At 39.2% G+C, this 19384-nt stretch overlaps 1 protein-coding gene across 4 annotated transcripts in view; it reads right to left on the bottom strand.

The window, feature by feature from the left end:
• igsf9ba (immunoglobulin superfamily, member 9Ba) overlaps window positions 1-19384 on the bottom strand; it is an 82066-nt gene that overhangs the window by 24159 nt on the left and 38523 nt on the right. For all 4 annotated transcript variants that reach the window (XM_074680466.1, XM_074680463.1, XM_074680464.1 and 1 more), the window contains exons 4-6: window positions 11679-11830; window positions 6607-6724; window positions 2978-3119 (exon numbers count right to left, since the gene is read on the bottom strand). In XM_074680466.1, the coding sequence (XP_074536567.1) occupies window positions 2978-3119; window positions 6607-6724; window positions 11679-11830 (412 nt within the window). The remainder of the gene's footprint in view (window positions 1-2977; window positions 3120-6606; window positions 6725-11678; window positions 11831-19384) is intronic.

The following is a 19384-nucleotide window of genomic DNA, read 5'->3' as shown; positions in this document are numbered from 1 at the left end:
TATTCTCTCATGCAACCTTTAAAACCCTTTATGAAGGCTTTAAACATTGACTACAGGAAACATTCATCTGCTCAGTTACATGACGTAACAAAACATAATAACCACAACTGTCTCAAAAAAGAAACTTTGACCTTTTCTGAAAGGGTTACCTACATTTCTTTCCATCGATAACTACTTAAGCATTTACAAATGGATTACCAAATAATTTAACTGCATGACTGCCAAAATGGTTGTTTAAAACTTGGCTCCACTACTTCTTTGTTCCCTATTGTGGTTAACAACATCTCTTTAAAGGAAAGTGAATAATTTATTGATGATTAATCAAGCTAAATACCATTACCTCATGCATCTAGTGTGTTCTTTATTATTATAATGTCTTTTGGTATCCAGAAAAGTGCTGTTACTACTGTTAGATCAAATTTGATAGGGCTGTACTGACTGAACTTAAAACCTTACAGTAGCAATGAGACAAAACAGGAGACGGGGTTGTAGCTACAAATAAAGCACTGGTTCAGTGAAAGAGGCATGAGAAACAGGAGATGTGAAAATTAACAGCAGCAGATCATTTGTCTATTCATGTTCTTCTCAAGGAACTGTGAAAATATGAATGCCATATGAACAGCACCCTACACACTTCAAATCAAATTTAAGACTTTGTATGACCAAATTTGAAAACAAAAAGTTTTTTCGTACAGTTTTTTTGCATTTCTAAAGTAGAGGATTAAAATTGAATGGCAGCAAATAGACAAATGGCGCTAGTGCTAGCTTGTTTGGCCAATGTCATGGGGCAAAATGACGCAGTTAGTTTAAACATCATGTATGCTGCACTGCGTCATCAGGCAGATGTTACCTGCTGTGTCAACATAAATTTTGTTTGCCACAACGTGTTAGCTCGCTGTTAATATGTTTGTCACCAAACACGTGACAAATGCAGGAATAGCTCTGATTATCATTCTTTCATATTTTGCTGAAGTCGGATTAAATTAAGTCACCCACAACTATGAGAAGGAGGAGGAGTCTACTTGTACGGGAGCCCAAATATCGTCTTTTTTATACTACATTTACAGTGAAAACAGGTCCTTAATAAGGCGTTATCTGCTGCTAACTATCCAGACATGACGCCATGAAAACACACTTACGTTTCCTATCAAAATTAAAGCTTTCAGTACACTGAGAAAATGTTGTCACCAGCCATATCATAAAGCACATACCACATGGTGTTGATTTAAAAACATAACCAGGCATACATCAAAGTGCTATTTACAAGAAGCATCTGAAACAAACAACTGTAAAGATCCTTAAGATGATGAAGAGGTTTATTTTTCACTGCTCCTCTTCTGTCTTTTCAATTCTATCAGTATGTGTCATCACTGTGAATTATTAAGGTTTCACTGATTAAATAATCATTAATAAAACATTTCATTTACTTTATTTTTTTAATTAAAACGTGTGATTTAAAGAGGCAGTGAGAGCTTTCCGGAAAAGCTTGTTATTCTGAGTGAGACTCCATGTCCCATGAGCACAAGCACCAACTGTCTTTGTTCATGACAACTTTTTACAAGATACAAAGCGACGGGGTAATTCAGTTATTAATAGTACATAAATAGTTACATAACGTGATTGTTTGAAGTCTGACAACAAATTAACTTTGTAAACTCAGATTTAAGTTCAGTAGCCACTCACAGCCCGGTGCTCTGAGACCTGTCAGTAACTTGTCCCGTTAGTGAACCCCAACCTCGACAAGGAGAGCTAACGTTATCTTTCAAGCCTGTGTTTTAGCCTTTAGCCTGTGTTCTATCGCTCTCTCCTGTTTAGCTTTCTTCTGCTCTTCTGTCCTTTTTCTTTTTGACAGTTCAGCTCCAGTGTCTACCTTTCTACAAAATAAATTCAAGAAATTGTTTACAGCAGAGAAAAACACAGATCTTTCTTCTCACTGTTAAACTTTGTCAGCTGGCGTGGTATTGTCATGGGGACTTCTACTTGTTGTAAATCATTACAGTCCTGGATAACCCTGCCTGGTAAATTTAGTAAGAAATAGCATATAGAAATCACCTTTTTGGCACAAAAAATTTGATATTAAACTATTATATTATTGTCAGACATGTATAGAAGGGAGACTTTTCAAGATCACGTAGAAAGTCCTCACAGGAACTTTGATGAGTTCAAATTAGAAGTTTTCAGACATTTAAGGCCTTGAATTTATCAGCCTAATTTAAGAACTGTTAAGACTGTTAAGGATCAGCCAAAATAGAAAGAAGATACCACTACATAAGGAAATTATACAGTGACAAGCAAATAAACATAACTTAGTATTGGTAGGCATGTAACTACTTCTACAACTGTATCATCAATAGTTAATTGATGTATTGCCCATGTCACCTACTACAATTTTTCAGGTTACGAAACCCATCTTTAGAATAAAATAAATTACCAATGACTAAAAATCCAGATTGAAGCCTTTAAAATTGGGTTTGGAAACTACAGATCACTTGTTTTCACTCAAAGTCAAACTCCCATTCACTTCTTCTTCCCTCTTGTTCTGCATGCCACCCTTTCATTTTAAAAGCCCTCTCAGACTCTAAAGATGGGCTTTGGAGTCCCCGCAGAGGTCCTGGCTTTGCTTCAGATCATCGCTGCATGATGAAACAAGGCCAGAGTCATGTGATACTGCCATCAGACTGCACTAACTCTCCTGGCACTGTCCAGACAGACCCCCGCCAGGCCCACTCACACTGCCTCAAGGGCCGCAGCAGGACAGGGCACCAACTCACGCACCCACACATACACACACATAGCAAAGAGCTCAGGGACACACAAGGTCGCTCATGACACAAAGGCTCTTGGGGTAAAAGCTTGAACTGAATGGCTGAGCCACTGAGCCACTGAGCAAGGCATCCTTAAAGTCTTAACCTCACACGTGTCTAACTGCAGAGACATTGCAGCTACAGTACAGAAGTGAACTCGATCATAACTTTACTTCTTGAAGTAGACGTTGTCCTCCTCCCAGAACCAGGTGTACGTCAGGTTGCCGGGGTACGCCTCCGCTTGGCAGGTGAAGAGTGCATTCTGGGATATGTTAACAGTGACGTTTTCGGGTGGAGAGACGATGTATGGAGGCCCTAAGGAAGACAGAAACAAAGCCTTTAGTTTGTCCCTGTACCAATGACAGAGGACATTATTTCAGCCTTTAAAGCAGTCACACACAAAATGACAATATCCATACAAGAAAATTAAAGAAATTCAACCTAAGAGTTCAGCAGCATCAGCATTCTTGTGGAGTTGAATGTTTACTCCATTTTAGCTCCTCTTTTGGTCTCAACCACCTCCTAAAAGAAATATCTCGCTTAAGCCACTAAATACTACACCAGTCAGTCGCTAAGTAAAGAAAAATGCAAAGGTAGGCAATGCTAATGCTGAACAGAGTACTGACAGTATAAGAAAAGATGCTGACAAAAAGCAGGGTCTCTTTGCAACTTTTCTGTCAACATTTTAGTCGCTCTGTGCCCTTTTTTTTTTTTTTGATCTGCATCTCTTTCATCCAACTTTTTGGGCATTAAACCCTTCCTCGATATTATTCTCAGTCACTTACCTCTGATCAAAAGTTGTGTGCACTCCTCATGATTTGAGTTAAATAACAGAAAAATAATTCTTCATGTTTTTCACCACAACTATTATAACCAACATTTTTGCCACATCATTAACAGGAAGAGTCTAAATCAGAAACCGTACATGCAGAATGGGACTACTTCCAGTGGATTGATTTGAGAGTGTGACAGGAGTGATAAGGTTGTCTCCAGAAGTGTATTTGCTATTTTGCAGAATTTACCGAATATGGAGCAGTTTTGACCAATCAGAATCAAGTATTTGACACAGCCAAGAGTTAACAGTGTATATCTGTGTCTGTTTTGTTGCTCAAAAGGTAGTGTAAATGAGATTATCCTACTCTACATCAACTTTTGTGTGTTGAACATTTGTGTTTGAGGATCAGTGTGAATAAGAGAGCACACCATACATTATTAACAACATACAGCACAGCCTGATATAAAACACAGCAAATAGCAGAGAGCCACTGTATCATTAACAGCATTCAGCTCCTGCATGCCTCACATAGTAACCTTCTCACGGCTCGAGGATCTCCAGGTTTGCTCGAAACTCTCAATAAAACAGCAGAAGCCATGAAAGGTAAGCTGTCTTTTATGAGTGGGTCCAGATACAAGTCTGCGGTTTATTTTCCTCTCAGCTTGCTCAGCTTTTATGCATCAGGTGGGACGGTGGTGTGCGGGTGTCTCACACAACAATTAAAAACAGATCACAGGAGTGAGAATCATGACTCCTCAGATATCGGCTTGTTAGTGCTCTGAGTCATAATCATAACCCGCTTTTTTATTTCACAGCGCTCTTCATGCCAAGACTTAACTGCAAACATTTTACTGCACACGCCGAAGAGACTGAGTGTAGTGTGTGTTTGTCAGCAGGATTACAGAAAACTACTGTCCTAATTTACATGAAATTTAGTGAGGCAGTGCTGTAATAGGCCAGATGAGCACCTGTTACAGTTTGGACTTGATCTGGATGAGATTTTCAAACATGATCAAGTATGCTGGGTTGAGCAGCATGAGTCTCTATGATGGCACCACGCTGGCCGACAAAATTTAGAATTGAGAAGAGAGATCTGTGTTTTTTATGACTAATTTGTAGTGATGGTGGACAGAGGAGCCTAACTGTCAGACAGAAAAAGGACAGAAGAGCAGAAGAAAGCTAAACAAGAGACTGATTCAGCCTTCACTTGTTGTCACACTTCAAACTGTAGCGCTATGTAACTGCACTGATAAATACCTTACCCCGGCGCATTGTATCCAGGAAAAGGTGAAAAAAAATATATGTTACAATCTGATCTCCTTTTAATTCCAAAATAAACAAACACCTCGCTAAAAGTCATCATGACAAGGTGAGACTCCCGTCAAGAAGGGGGCGAGGCAGTCCAATTAAAACAGATCCTCTTCATAGCATCTTTAAGACAGGGGTCCAGCTTTACTCTAAGAAATCTGACGCCATAAACTAAAAATGGAATACATTTTGTTCTTATTATTCTGAGATTAAACCTCAGAATCAATCAGAAAAGTCAGAATTTTTGTATTACCAGAGTCAAAGATATGACAATAATCTCTGAATTTTGAGAATTAAGTCAGAACTTAATATAAAAATTCTGATACTTGAGATACAGATTTGAGATACAGATTTCTAACTTTAATCTGGGAATTATGAATCAAGTTAGAATTTAAGAATCAAGTTTTTATTTTTACTGGCCTTTAAAAAAATCAGTGGCTCTTTTCTTTCATATAGAATTGAAAGCATTCACTGTTTTATATTCATTTTTTGATACTCTGATGCATTTTTCAACTGAAAATGAGGTCACACTTTTGTGGCTCAAAGGTTTTAGACATATAGTGGTTATACTTACCATTTACAACACTCATCTAAATGTTTTCCTTTTAATGTGTTACTTTCACCTTTTCAATGATTCTTTTCATGTTTTGTGTGAAACACTTTGGATTTCTTGTTGCTGAAATGAGCAGTATAACTTAACTTGCCTTAGCTCTACATGCAATCTCCTTTTACAGCCTCTTTGCAGCCTTTTTACAACGATTGTACAACAAGAACGATCAACTCCTTAATCTAAAGCCAGGCCACACTAATAGACCCAAAGAAAATCTAGTTTTGGATGCAGGGCCTTTGTATAGTGTGCTCTATAATGTCAGGTTTTTGAATGTGCAGGTAGTCTCGTCCTGTTGAACAGCAACTGCTGCAGTGCCGTGTTTAAGAGAAAAGCTATTGTAGCACTCGTCATCCATTGGAGGCCTGCAGACTTGATGCAGTTGCATCACACACACCAGTGATCACAGTATAGAAAAAGTTACAACACCATGATTTTTTAATGTGTGTTTGCAGTGTGTGCACACATTCATTGACTATATTGGGAAGAAAGAGGGAGTAATTCCTCAGCTCTGTTTGCACCTACAGGAGGCAGGGCATTAAAATAACTCTAGCATAAAGGCAAGATGCTCTGTTTCCTGTTAAATACACACAGTTAACTCCCCCTCAGCCCCGCTGTATCAGGAGACTGAGAGTGCTGCAGGCTGGCATCACAGCCATCTATCTGATCTGTGTCTAGCAGAGAGCCTAGTTAATGGACCGGAGACAGACAGGGACGTTCTCACACACAGATCCTGTTGTACACACATATCTGTGCACAGGGGCACGCACACATGCACACACAACACACACACACACACACACACACACACACACACACAGGCCCCAGACTGAGCTATTGACTGACCGATACAGACTCACAAGGTGCTGTATGTTAGATACATCAGCACACAGGAGAGTTCTTACAGGCTCTGCTTTAAAATGCTGCCTCAGAAAAATAAATAATGAACGTAACTTTTTTAATGAGGCAATGCAATTATTCCCTAGGGGTAAAGAGTGGAAAAACATGTTTTTTTTTCCTTTTCAGATACTTGTGATCCATGCAAACATACATGTCAACACTTATTACCACTGTTTTTATGCTTCAGTAAATTTAGTTAAGGGATACATTACCTTGGACCAGCAGACGGGTGGTGTGTAGCACCTCTCCCTGGTCACTGTAGGCTCGACACGTGTACGCCCCTCTGTCGTCTCGAGTGATGCCGAGGATGGTCAGACTGCCATCATGTACCTAGTGATAGAAAAAAAGCAAGAAAAATGTACCTCAAATTCTATTTTCACTGATTTTTTTTCATTTATCAGTAGATCTTACAAATTAAACATCTTTTTCAAATATAAAAGTCCATTATCTTTGTATAAACTTCATTTGTTTCCTGTATTCTGTGTTTTCTTTGCACTCCAGCATTGATTATAACATATAATATCTCCTCTCTTTAGCTTTGAGTAAGTTTGACCCTAAAGAAATTGTATCAAACATGTTAAAGTCATGAATGTGTGGCTCTTCAATTAACGCCCTCTTTTCTTCCTACACTTTGTAACTGTGGAGACGTCTCCCTCCTTGTTGATGCTGCAGCGTCCCTGTGTGCAGCTTGCTGATGATAAGCAATAAGTGTTGAAGAAACACATTAACCAAACCTAATAGAAACAGCCTCATAAATTATGCAACAGGTTGTGAGAGGCTCTGTCCATTCAAGTCACACACAGCTGTAGTGTGTGTCCATTCATGCAGCTGCTGCATCCGCAGAATTATTCCCATTCATCCGTCGTTCACATGTTTTATAGAAGGGGACGAGAGACACTGCAAGTAGATCAGCCTGAACGCCTTTAACTTCTGTCAGAGTGTTGGCAAACTGAGTCACCATCTCTCACATTGTCTACCACAAGATCACACCGTGCTTCACGGCTGTAACAACGGCATGTGCGTCCTGCTGAGAGCTGAGAGTGCAAACTAAACACTGATGTGTTGTGAAGGATCACTCTGAGGCCTGTGGAGCCAAAAAAGAAATATTTATTTTCATTAAATGCTCAAAGTCGGGACTTTCTGGCAGAGTCTTCATGGTTTTAACTCTTCGTTGACCTCCTTCATTTACCACTTAAAACATCTGAACTGCAGTCTTGTGATGCTAATATTCAAACCCTTCATTAATACATCATGTGTTTTCCTACTGTTGACAAATAAATGACCTCATTAATACCTACAGGGGCCTCAAATTCTCCATTTCTTGTGACGCATTTGTTTAAGTTGAAAATTGAAGTTGGAATAACCCTAGTTAGCACAGGCATATCCATCTGCCGTGCTATACTTAACTAGGGATGCATGCAAACACATACGATTTTGATTTTTTGATCATGTCTTTACAGTACACTTCAGAGGATCTGATGTGTAACAGTCATCAGAGCCTTCCAATCCTCTCTTTGCAAGAGCTGAACTCAATCTGGGGTGAGAGGGGTAGAGATTAAAGAAAGGAGGAGGAGGAAGTCTGCAGTAAATGAGGAGAAAAAGAGGACAGAGGATGGAAGAAGCTGCAGATAAGGTGAGGCAAGAGATGAAGGCGGAATCTCAATTTCTGTGACTTCTCTGACACATCCAGAGAGAGACTGGATTCAGCCTCCGAAGCAGCAGGAGGTTGTCACTATTTTCCTGTTTTTTTTCTTTCTTTTTTTTGTTTATTTGAGCAAGATTTTATGGGGAAGTCTTTAAAATCCAAGCTACATTCTTTTCCTCTTCTACACAGCAGTTTTATCCAGCACCTTTCTTTAATGCTTCTGTCCAAATAAATCATGTAATAAAGTTAAGTAAAGAGCAGAGGAGAAGGAGGAGGATGAGGCTTCCTCGTCTTTCACCCTGTCTGTCACATTCCTCTCTTTCTCCTTGACTTCTCCATGGATCAGAGCGTGTGACTGAGCAAATATCCCCTCATGCTTGCTCTCAAACACTCCCAGCTTTCCCAAGTTGGAAGCTTTTCGCTTGAACTTACCCTTGAAAACAGCCAAATAGATGAGGAAAGCTCATAAACGTGCTGCTTTTCCTCATTCTTGCCAGAGCTGGTGAAGCACAGCATTTGGCTCTCACTAGCGATTTTCATTTTTAGTGTAACATTCATATTAGGACTAATGTAATATTGATGCAGAAGAGGGAGATTAATAATGCATCAGAATGTTGTCTAATCATTTACGGAGGGAAAAGCATTAAAAGAGGCGACCGGAGGGAGAGCTGGTGCAGCAAAGAGGGAAAAATGAAAGAGAAGGAGGCCCTGCACAGACGTTCCTGTTTGCCCTCATCAGCCTGTATCACACAGACTGCTCCAGAGAGCAGATAACGCCTGCAGCACACTGAATTATCAGTGACATATGAGAAAGTGAAGGCATGCAGAAAACCAAAGAGTCTACCTTAGAAAAATAAGAAAACAGGAACAAGCAGTTTAAAAAGTGCCCTCCAGCTCTTCTGCTTGTTGTGATTATTCAACAACCTGTTATGTTCAAAGAACTGCAGTGGTTTGTTTTATATGAGCTGCTGAAATTTCACTTTCTGTTTACCTTGACCTCTCTTTTTCTACTTCTCATTCATACTTTTCAAAGAGAGACTCCTGACAATGGTGAACGCTCTGATGTTGAACTGAAGTACTCTCTCTAGTATCACATGTGGGTGGAAAGAGTACTTATGGTATCTGTGAAGTGAAAGAAAGAGCAAAAGTTTCTGTGCTTTAGTGCTTGTGTTTTCCTCATTTTCAGTTTACATCACTTGTTCTTCAGGTCAAAAGTGATCTGCTTTGGATAAAACCCCTAAAATGAGTTGGTTTAATTGGATTTTAAAGCAAGGACCTGCTTTAGATAAGAGAACAACTTGTCATTTATCACAAACTTTGTGAAAAGGTCCTACATTGCACCTTTTGTACATTTTCTATTTTTGTTTATTTTCATCTATATTTCTTTTTTTATATGTTACACTTTAACTTTTATATTATAATTTATATATTGTATTATTTAAATTTTATGTTAGTTCTGTGTTATTTCCTTGCTGACTGTTTCGCACTAACACACCAAATCGATTTTCCTGTAAATGTACTTGACAATAAAACCTAATTCTGATTCTGAACATCTTGGTTTTCTCTCTACAGAAAAGAGAACACATCTGTCAGACCTGCAAAAAAAGATAGTGTTTATTTCTGATTAGAGTCACAGTAATATCCAGTGGTTGCTAACTTATAGAAAACAATCTGACCCTTGTCTGTCTGTCTATTTCATGTCTCATTCTCTTTTGACTGTCAGCACTGATTGATGAGAGATATGACAGCTCATTCACATTAGCATTGGAGTTTAAAATTGACTTTTTTACATTACTGACTGCAGAAGGGAGAAAAGACTTAACTCACAAAACGGTCTGCTGTCAACTAAGACACAACACCGACTGTATCTATTGTACCCTGTGGGTGTACAACTCACATGGAAATACAAACTGATACAATGTCTCCCTTTCTTGATGCTTCATTTGAGGAGTCATGAAATTTTGAGTTAAATAACAGGCAAAAATGTGTTTTATTGGGTGCTGACATAGGTGCTGCATAAGGTTAGCCCCAGAGCAGTCGGTCAAATCCAACCCGTGGCCTCTTTTCAACATTTCCCTTCCCACTACCACTCTGTTTCCAGCTCTGTCCACTATCCTATCCTCTCAAAATGCATGAAACGCCTCAAAATAAAGAATGTAAGTTTACCACCCACGTCAAGCCTATTCATGGCAGTTACCACATGCTAGCTAGTCTAAAACCAGCCAAGAGGTGGAGTTGAGGACTAAGCTGCCCACAAAACAACTATGTGTCAGTTCAACAAGCTTCGCCTCTTATTATACCTAGGTTTTCATTAGTCTTAGCTACACTAGATTAAACCCTGAGGATTTATTTAAAAACAAAATCAAAACCTGGCTTGGAACACATGCCTCAAGTGGTAACTCCAGGTACTGCAAGTTGATTTTTTTTGTTGTTTAACATGGTGGAGGTCATTTTTGATCCATAAGACAACAGGACAGTTAAAAAGAAATTCCCTTGATTGTAGTCCTATACGTGCCATAGTAACTAAGGCTAACGTGAAAATGTAACAGTGTTTTAAACATGAGAAAGACAAAACAACACAACCCAGAAATTTCAAGTTATACCTTGGCACTAAATAATACAGTGATTGTATTTAGATATGGAGATAAATTATGCGATCAAGAGACTGAAATTAAATTAATTAGTCTGAAAAAGATTGCTAAGTTGTCTCTGCTATGTGAATTTGACCTTTATCCAAAATGTAACAAAGAGCAGTACTGCTGTTAATGACGTAGCTTCTATCACAACCACATTCCTCTTCTCCACACTTTTAGCTTAAGTGCTATACCTTAAGTTGTTTTTTTTACATTGACACATACTTAATACTTTACCACTACATCAAACTAGCTCCCTACACCAGTTTATCTGAAAGTACAGTCAACAGCTAACTGAGACTCCACATGATGACTCAATGATGCATGAAGCTGCACAGTTAAATTGTATTTTCGTACTTCACAGTGATACAGTTTATTACCTCTGCCTACATCCTGTGACTGCACTGAATCATCAGTCTGTCGACGTCTTTGGAGTGTTTCTAAGTCATCTCTGAGGGCTCAACGTGGTAATTGTCTTTGATTCCATGCAGTTGACAACACTAACCTGATGTTTATGTCAACGATTTATGTACCCGAGACATTTCACTGCTGTCAAAATGTAGCGAGGCTGTGCCAGAAATATCTCATGATGACATCACCTGGACTACTTTTGGGAGTTTATCCACAGGAATAAAAACTGAGTATTACTGAGACAGCAGGGAGAGCAAAGAAACAGAGAAGCAGAGCGAAAGTCTTGCTGCTTCCCTGACAAATCAAAAAGCTGCAACTTTTAACCAGCAATGAATTTTAAAAAAGTGCTTCATGTTTTTGTGTAATAAAAATCAACCTTTTTAATAAAAAAGTGCATTTCTCATTCTTCACATTTCCCTTTTTTGTGCACAGAACAACAGAACCGTTTGATTTTAGCCTCTGTGAGATGTAGTTCACAACATCCTTCCAGTACAGATGGACTCAGTAGATGACACCATCTGTGCACAAGCCCTGCTTCTATATTTGCACACAATCATAAATCCGAATTATGCCCATTACTCAAGATCATTCTTACCGAATATTTAGCGTTGGTGGTGAGCTCCTCCCCCTCCCTCACCCAGCTGATCATTGGTTTTGGATTTCCCTGGGCAGAGCAGCTAAGCAGAGTGCTCCCCCCTTCCTTCGCCTCCACATACTGCGGTGGCGTTGCTGTGAAAGAAGGCGGGGCTGTGGAAGACATGAAAACAGGAGTCATTACCTCATACAGTCAAAAAACAAAGCTATTTCCTTTCAACTTTGTTTGAATATTCTCTGGTGTTGTTGTCTGCTTGGGATGTTCAGATAAGACCCCAAAGCACAGCTTATCTTTAAATATTGAACCTTTAAATAGGGTCACGTTACAGTGTTGAGCAGACGAGTCTATGTGGATGTTGTCCTCAACCTGGTGAGTGACAAATACCAGAAAACCTAAAGTCCAAGAGTGGAGGCTTGTGATAATAAGACTCCATTTTCCATGAGCACCAGCACCTGCCGTTGTGAGAATGTGACTCTTACCAAGGCAAGTGAACGGAGAGCAGATCTTCTTTTTAACACAAATACATTTAAGACCACTTTTTACCGGCTACAAAGTGATGAGGTAGTGCATATAGTTCAAACACAACAATAAGCAAACTTTGAAAAGTCAGTTTGTATAGTAGTTAAGCACCCGGTTATATCAAGCTCTAGACGTGTTCTTTACGTGTAATGATAGTGAATCCTGTTTGTTTTACCAGTGATGATCTACTAACTCCAACCTCACAAAGCAGAGAAAACATAACCTCACTTCATTTTACTGAAAGAGTCTTGAGTTTGAACAGACCACTGCAGAATAACTGCTGCATGTGGGTTGGAATAAACATGATCACAAACAACTTAACTCTATCACTCTCTTGTTTAGCTTTCCTCTGCTCTTCTGTCCTTTTTCTTTTTGACAGTTCAGCTCCAGTGTCCACCATTACTACAAAATAAATCCAAGAAATCACTTTTAGCAGAGAAAAACACAGATCTCTCTTCTTACTGCTAAACTTTGTCAGCCGGTGTGGTGTTGTCATGGAAGCTTCTACGTGCTGCAAATCAATCAGGATGACCCAACAATGGATGCTGAGAAATAGCACTCAAAAATCACCTTATTTCGGCGTTGATAACCATATTTAGAAAGTCCTCACAGGGACTTTAAATTAGAATAATTGCGTGTTTTGATCATCAGTAAAAATGTACACTGCAAAAGAAGTCACCCCGAGAGCAGGTGTTCAACATTTTCCTGAAACAAGGAGGACAAGGACCAGTGATGGTGACACTTCTTCCTAAATGTTGCAGTTCATTCGCCTCTAGCTTAAGACAGCACTTTGTGGCACTACCTGATGTTTCTGAGTTTCACTAACAGCCACAGGGGAGCCCTTCACCTCCTACTGCAGGCCAATAAACTGTTCTTTCCTCAGCCAGCTGCTTTCAGTGTTTAAACATAATATTTTGATTATAAATAGCGGCACCCCGTTTAGTTAAAGAGAAAAAAGGTGCTGCTATACAAGTGGGTCAGTGCTTTGCCACTGGGAGCTGTGCCACGTTTCAGACTGCACACAAGCACCTGGCATGGAGTAAACAAATCGCCCAATTAGCACATTTAGACATCTGCCCGTCCACACTGCCCTCTCACTCTGTAACACTCATCACATTACATGATACAGTAGATTAATGGAGATGCTAATAAAATGCATCATGGTTTGTTTCTGTGACAGGTCAACAGCTGCATTTCACGGATCATGATGCATCACTTTAGTCATCAAAGGGAAACCTTATGCAGCAGATTCACAATACGATTTATTCATCTTTATATTCCACTAATACTTAAAGTCGTTTGATTAATCCTGATTGCAAAACATCTACCTGTATACAGCCCTCTGCTGAGCGCTCAGTGCTGGGATGTTGATGCTACATCTTTCACTTAAGAGCTTTGATAAGCATGATTACAGGTTTCAGTGTCTCCACAATTTACTCTATATTTCTACACAACTGCAATACAAAGTGAAATATGGCATATTTTACTTCACTACAGTTATCTGAAACTTTGAGTTACAAGTCTTCACTCCAAGTTTCTTATCATAATAACTATAAAGTAGACCAGAAAATGATCAAAAGTCAAAGAAAGGGGCAAAGATGGTGTGCTGATCCCACCCAGCTGGTAGAACAGGCTCCCTATGTACAGAGGCTACAGTCCTTGACACATCGGCTTCAGGCTGGCTCCTGGCCATGATGACCCTTTGATGCCTGCTAACCACAGTCTCCTCTCTCCACATTTCCTGTCTCTCCTCAGCCGTCCTTTCAATAAAGACAAAAAAGCCCTCAAAAGGTTCTTTAAAGGGAGCAAAGATGAAAGAAAGTCTTGAAAATGAGTATTTCTCTAGTTATCCTTCTTCTCTGCTTCATTTATCTCCTCATTAGCCTTTGCATCTGTCTTGTGACCCTTCAAAGAGGTCAACCAGAATAAACCAGCTATCTAAGTACCAAGGAGGCAGGAAGCTTATGGGGAAGCGCAACAAAGAAGTAATACATGGATTTAGTTTGCATGACAACACCCATCTGTTTCAAAGGCAAAGTATTGAGGACTATCATGACCTGTGCCATATTCAAAGAAATGTCTCAATCTAACTTTAGACGAGGTAAAGAGACGGCGTCGGAGCTTCTTTGCTGACAGTCACAGTGAGCCTTCCTTTAATGAGTGTTAACCATTAACAAGAGCTCTGAAGTGCAAAACACAACAAAAACAAAGAAAACACACAACAAATGTGAAATGTAATGCTACACAAGCCAAAAAAAAAAAAAAAACCTCTGCAGCGGGTTAAAATAATAAAAAGTCACATTCAGATACTTATATCTGTAAATTATAAATTATATCTATCTAATCTTATTAAATCACACTTATTATCTACTTTTTTTCACACAAATTTGTGACTTTGATCTGTAGGTGTCACTCTTCTTCTCCAGCTCCAATTTAATTTATTTATCTATTTATTTTTTAAATATGTGACCCAAGCACATCAATGTTGTGTTAAAGCGTTTCCTTGTTAATACATTGAGGTATATTTAGAATTTTAGCCATTTTCTGATGCCCTGGATCAGAATATGTTCTGATACAACAGAGTTCAGATCATATCTTAGCTTCTTATGTTTTGATATCAACAGAGAAAAAAGCTTTTCTTTCCAGTCAGAAAGGCATCTATTAAAAATATGATTCTAGGCTGTTTCTACTTTCTGCTTTCTGGTCATTTTCTTTTTTTTGGTTGTTGTTTTTTCCCTTTTGTTGTCTTTTTTCTTTGTAGTTGTTTTTTCTATATATATTTTATCTTTGTTTTTCCTGATTTTAATGTTATTTTTCCTTTTTTTTTGGTTTCTTTCTCTTTTGTTAAAATTACTTTTTTGACATTCTTATTCCCCTTTGTTATTATTTTTTTTTTCCATTTTAGTTTTTTTTTCTTCTGGTTGTTTTTCCCCTTTCTGTTGCTTCTTTTTCCTTTTGAATTTTGTTTTTTTCCTTTTAGGTTGTTATGTTTTCTTTTCTTTTTTGTGTGTGCGCCCTGTTTTGCTCATCAGGGCCACAGTAGCCACAGCTTTGTCTGTGATAATAAGCAGATGAAATGTAGCTCCATCCTAACATTTAAACATTAATCCACACAAACCAGATGCTTGCAGTGTTTTGCAGAAAGCATTATTTTTCTTTAATACTTGACTTGACTTGAAACTGACGCATCCCACATATGTCAAAGTGTTTGTGTTGTTGGTACTTTTCTACAACTGAAGTTGCACAATCCTTCTTCTATCATCCTTAATGCTGATAAAAACTACAATCCTCATTTAGATTTCCCTCGAGGGACTGAGCATCAGCTGACAGGAAATGGGAGGCACACATGGCAGTAACAGCAGCAGGTACATTGGTCAACCAGGGAGTTGTTTCACGCCATCAGGTACGGCTTGTCACACAGAACGTGTCAGCGTGGCAGGGAAACCTGGGAGTTGCTCTACAAAAAAGTGAGCTGAACATCCCAGTTTTGCCCTACTTACCGCAGCTCTTCATCAATTATATACATTAAAAGATGCTTGAAGATGCTGCACGAACACACTCTTCTTTACAGACCACACAGCTCATCAGCAGATGGCCTGGATGCTCAGACGCAGGATTCAGCCCCGTGCTTTGAAGGCTCACAGTCACTGTTATATGTTCACTAACCAAAGAGTGTGTCTGTATGGTTTTATTCCCTTGCCTGGTCTCTCTTTTCTTGTCTCTGCTCCTTGGAGAATATGGCTACATGGAGTACATATTTTTCATTGATTTCACATCATGAGCCCCAAACGCAGAACGTGTGTTTCACTGTAAACTGTAACAGAGTAAAAGAAGGAGGCATTCGAGGAGAGTTTCCTACTTCTTTCAAATTCAGTCTGCACAAACAGCTCAAAATAAATCTGGATTGATACAGTTTGTAATAAACACTCAAATTCTACTTCACTATTTATACAACACTGAACACTTCACATATTGTTCATGTTATCTGAGTAACAAAGATAAACTTGAAGAAGTGACAATCGTTTTACCAACAAACACATCTTATTCTCTCCTGGTTTCAACCTGGCTGCTGTGTGTATACGGCAAAGTAGGCCACACATGCATCCCCATTTGGGCCCATGTGTACAATTTGAGGACAAATGTCAAGAAAAAGTACCTCCTTATTATTTTAATCTGCATCATGGGGTCTCACATGGCCTCTACTTGTAGCCCACAGGGCCCATTAATGACAGACAGGAGGCAGACACATGGGAATACATGGAGCTGGTGGAAAAATGAGCTGCACTAGGCTCCAGCTGTGTCAAAACGAGGGGGTCCTAAATGACTGAGGATCAGTAACGCAGTGCTAACAGGGTCTGTGTCTTCTATGTGTCTGTGCTGAGTTAATCCAGAAGCATCAGAAAATGCTGGTTGTTCTCTTGTAGTTTTGATCTCTGAAAAGGCTGCTGATGCTTGAAACATGAAGAGAAAGGAAGGACAGGCGGAGACGAGACAGGAGGAGGAGGGGACGGCAGAGAGAGAGAGTAGCCTTAGTGTCTTTTTTCGGGCACAAGGCCGTGCCATCTGACACCTGCCACTGAGTGGGCACGAATCCCCTATCCATTTGGCAGGAAGTTAAAGCCAGCGAACAGGAACTCAAAGGAGGAGTGTATGCAAATACCAACAGCCAAAGGAAATGGGTGCCCTTAATGTCTGTGTGGAGGCCAGACGAAAATGGCACCTGCTTCCCTCACAGACGTCCATTTAGAGGACAACAGTAACATAAAGTCCAGATATGAATCCCCCTTTTGGATGTCCAGGCTTGAGACAAGAGCTGCTTGGTACCAAGAATCGACTTTTTGAGTGGGTTTTAGTGTCTGCTCTAATCAAACCAGAGAAAGTGGGGGATACGCTACAACTACTACACAAACCAGTGCTACAGCCAACAAGAGACACACGACCCAACTGCTAAACCAAACCAACGCCTCCAACCCATGGATTTTACATAAAACCAAAACACTTAAGGCATCTGCCAATACTGTGATCCAATCCAAGTCAAGGTAGCTGAGATAACAGTTGCACAAAAATGTATGAAAATTAAGTGCAGGAAATAACTAAAATACCTACAAAGTAAATCTATTTTTACTCAAAATTAAATCAATTCTTATTTTACATTCTATTCCATTCAAGACATCCACACTCACACCAGCACACTTGCAGGCTCTAAATGCAACTCTCACAACATAGAGCTGTATTCATGATAGCAGAGCCTGACTGAAGGACTTTTAGAGTAAATATTAAACATTATAACAACCGTCTTATGCTATTTTTTCCAACTACTTTTAAAAAATATTTTACCACAAATCCAATTACAGTGTCAACTGACACGGTACCTTTGAACTGGACCACAAAGATTGCTTGAAACTGCTTATCTTAATGAAGAATTCAACAGAATATTTATCTTTTCCTTTAAAGAACAGATAGAACTTTTTATATCATTAGGTTTAAACACTTTATCTAACGCTAGTAAAAATCCTGGTAGACCCATTGTTGTAGAAAGTATAGCTTGAAGTATCCCAGACACCAAAACTACTCTAAATGCACCACAAACTGTTATGGGTCTTTATAGAGTTTTTGTCAAGGATGTACTGATGAGATGTTTTTGTTCATGATGTCTGCCAATACCGAGATCTAATATTATGATTGAGTTTGCAGAGATAATCGTTGCACAAGAGGTAAGAGAGGAAAGCTGTGCACTTTTTTTGTTTTGTGTATTTCGGTAAGTGGACTAAGTTGCTTCTGAGTTTGAATGTTGCATTAAATCAGTAGTATTAAACACAGCTTTACTACAATTACCTCCCAAACAGCCCAACAGTGGCGTATTCACATGCGGCTGTTGAGCTGTTTTTACTTTGAAGTTAATATATTACATGCAGCTGACATTTCAGCCACAGAGTTGCTAATGCTAAAGTAACAGACTGCCCCCTGTTTGTGTGTTTTTTGCTTTTTTGAACCTTGTGAGACTTTCTGTAGGTTGCTGTAAAGCAGATACGTGATGTGTTCTGTAATAAAGCCAAGTATGGTTATTGCTTTTATTTTCTTATCTATTTTATGATGCTGGAAGAACGAACATTGCTCAGTTACAACAACACATAAGTGTTCAGCAGCAAATTGTGCTAAGTGACACCTCAAGAAAGATTGGATGAGATGATCAGGATATCCCTAATAAACAGCCAAAATGCTTCACTTAAGCAGGAAGAAAGCTAATGGATGAGGAAACAATGGCTGCATTTTTTATTCTAATAGTGTCCATATGTATTCTATGAGGCAAATGTATGACTTTCTGGACTATTAGCAGTAAAGCTACTTCCAAAAAAGCTCAGCCACTGTTAAAAAGAGTGAAGAGCAGCAGAAGAGGCAGAGAGGGAGTGGAGCAGTTGAAGTTAAGAGTGAATACTGATGAGGAAAGCTCAGAGATGCACAGATGCACAGCTACACAATCACACGCACATGCACACACACACACAAGCGTTAACAAGCTTCAAACATCAGAAGAGCGAGCAGGTGACAGCAGAGCCTTCACTCCTCAGCCACAACTTCACTCCACGGACAGAGCGCTCATTTAGCCGCCTCCAAACACACATGAGACGCTCTCATGTCAACACTGATGTACAACACAGACACTCCGAGCATAACGTAATCTGCAGCGTGTGGTTTACTAACACACCCTGACACATTATTTGTAGGGAAACATAATATTATGCGTTTTAATAACCTTTTATAAACATCAGCATTTTTCATCCCTGAGTGATTGTGTGGCTCACAGGACTCTATAAATGCTGCTTTACAAAGTATTTCTGTGTTATGTTCATTATTCAAACACAAGAATTGCTCCCATTGTGAAACATATGCATGATCAAATTAAATATGCATGAGTTTCACACAGTAGTCATACAGTAAGTGCCAAAAATATACATGTGAATGAGCTCCATGGTATTCTATGAGCTGAGTCTCCCTCCACCAACACCAAGGAGACTTGTGAAGCTTTAACTCAAGAAAATCACGACTTTTAGATTTGACTAGTCTTCAAAATATCTAAGTGACTTAAATGAATAACATCTGCAAAAAGGGGATAGTTTCATCAGATCTGATGCAGCAGATCACACCATATAAAGCAGACACCCGGGTAGAAAGAAGAGCTTAAAGAC

Source organism: Halichoeres trimaculatus, unplaced genomic scaffold (genome assembly GCF_033239565.1).
Source record: "Halichoeres trimaculatus isolate MK-OKI-2021-1 unplaced genomic scaffold, fHalTri1.1 fHalTri1_scaffold_9, whole genome shotgun sequence".
NCBI classification, from domain to species: Eukaryota; Metazoa; Chordata; class Actinopteri; order Labriformes; family Labridae; genus Halichoeres; species Halichoeres trimaculatus.
Note: the sequence above shows the minus strand (reverse complement) of the source record. Positions and strands in the feature narration are given on the sequence as shown.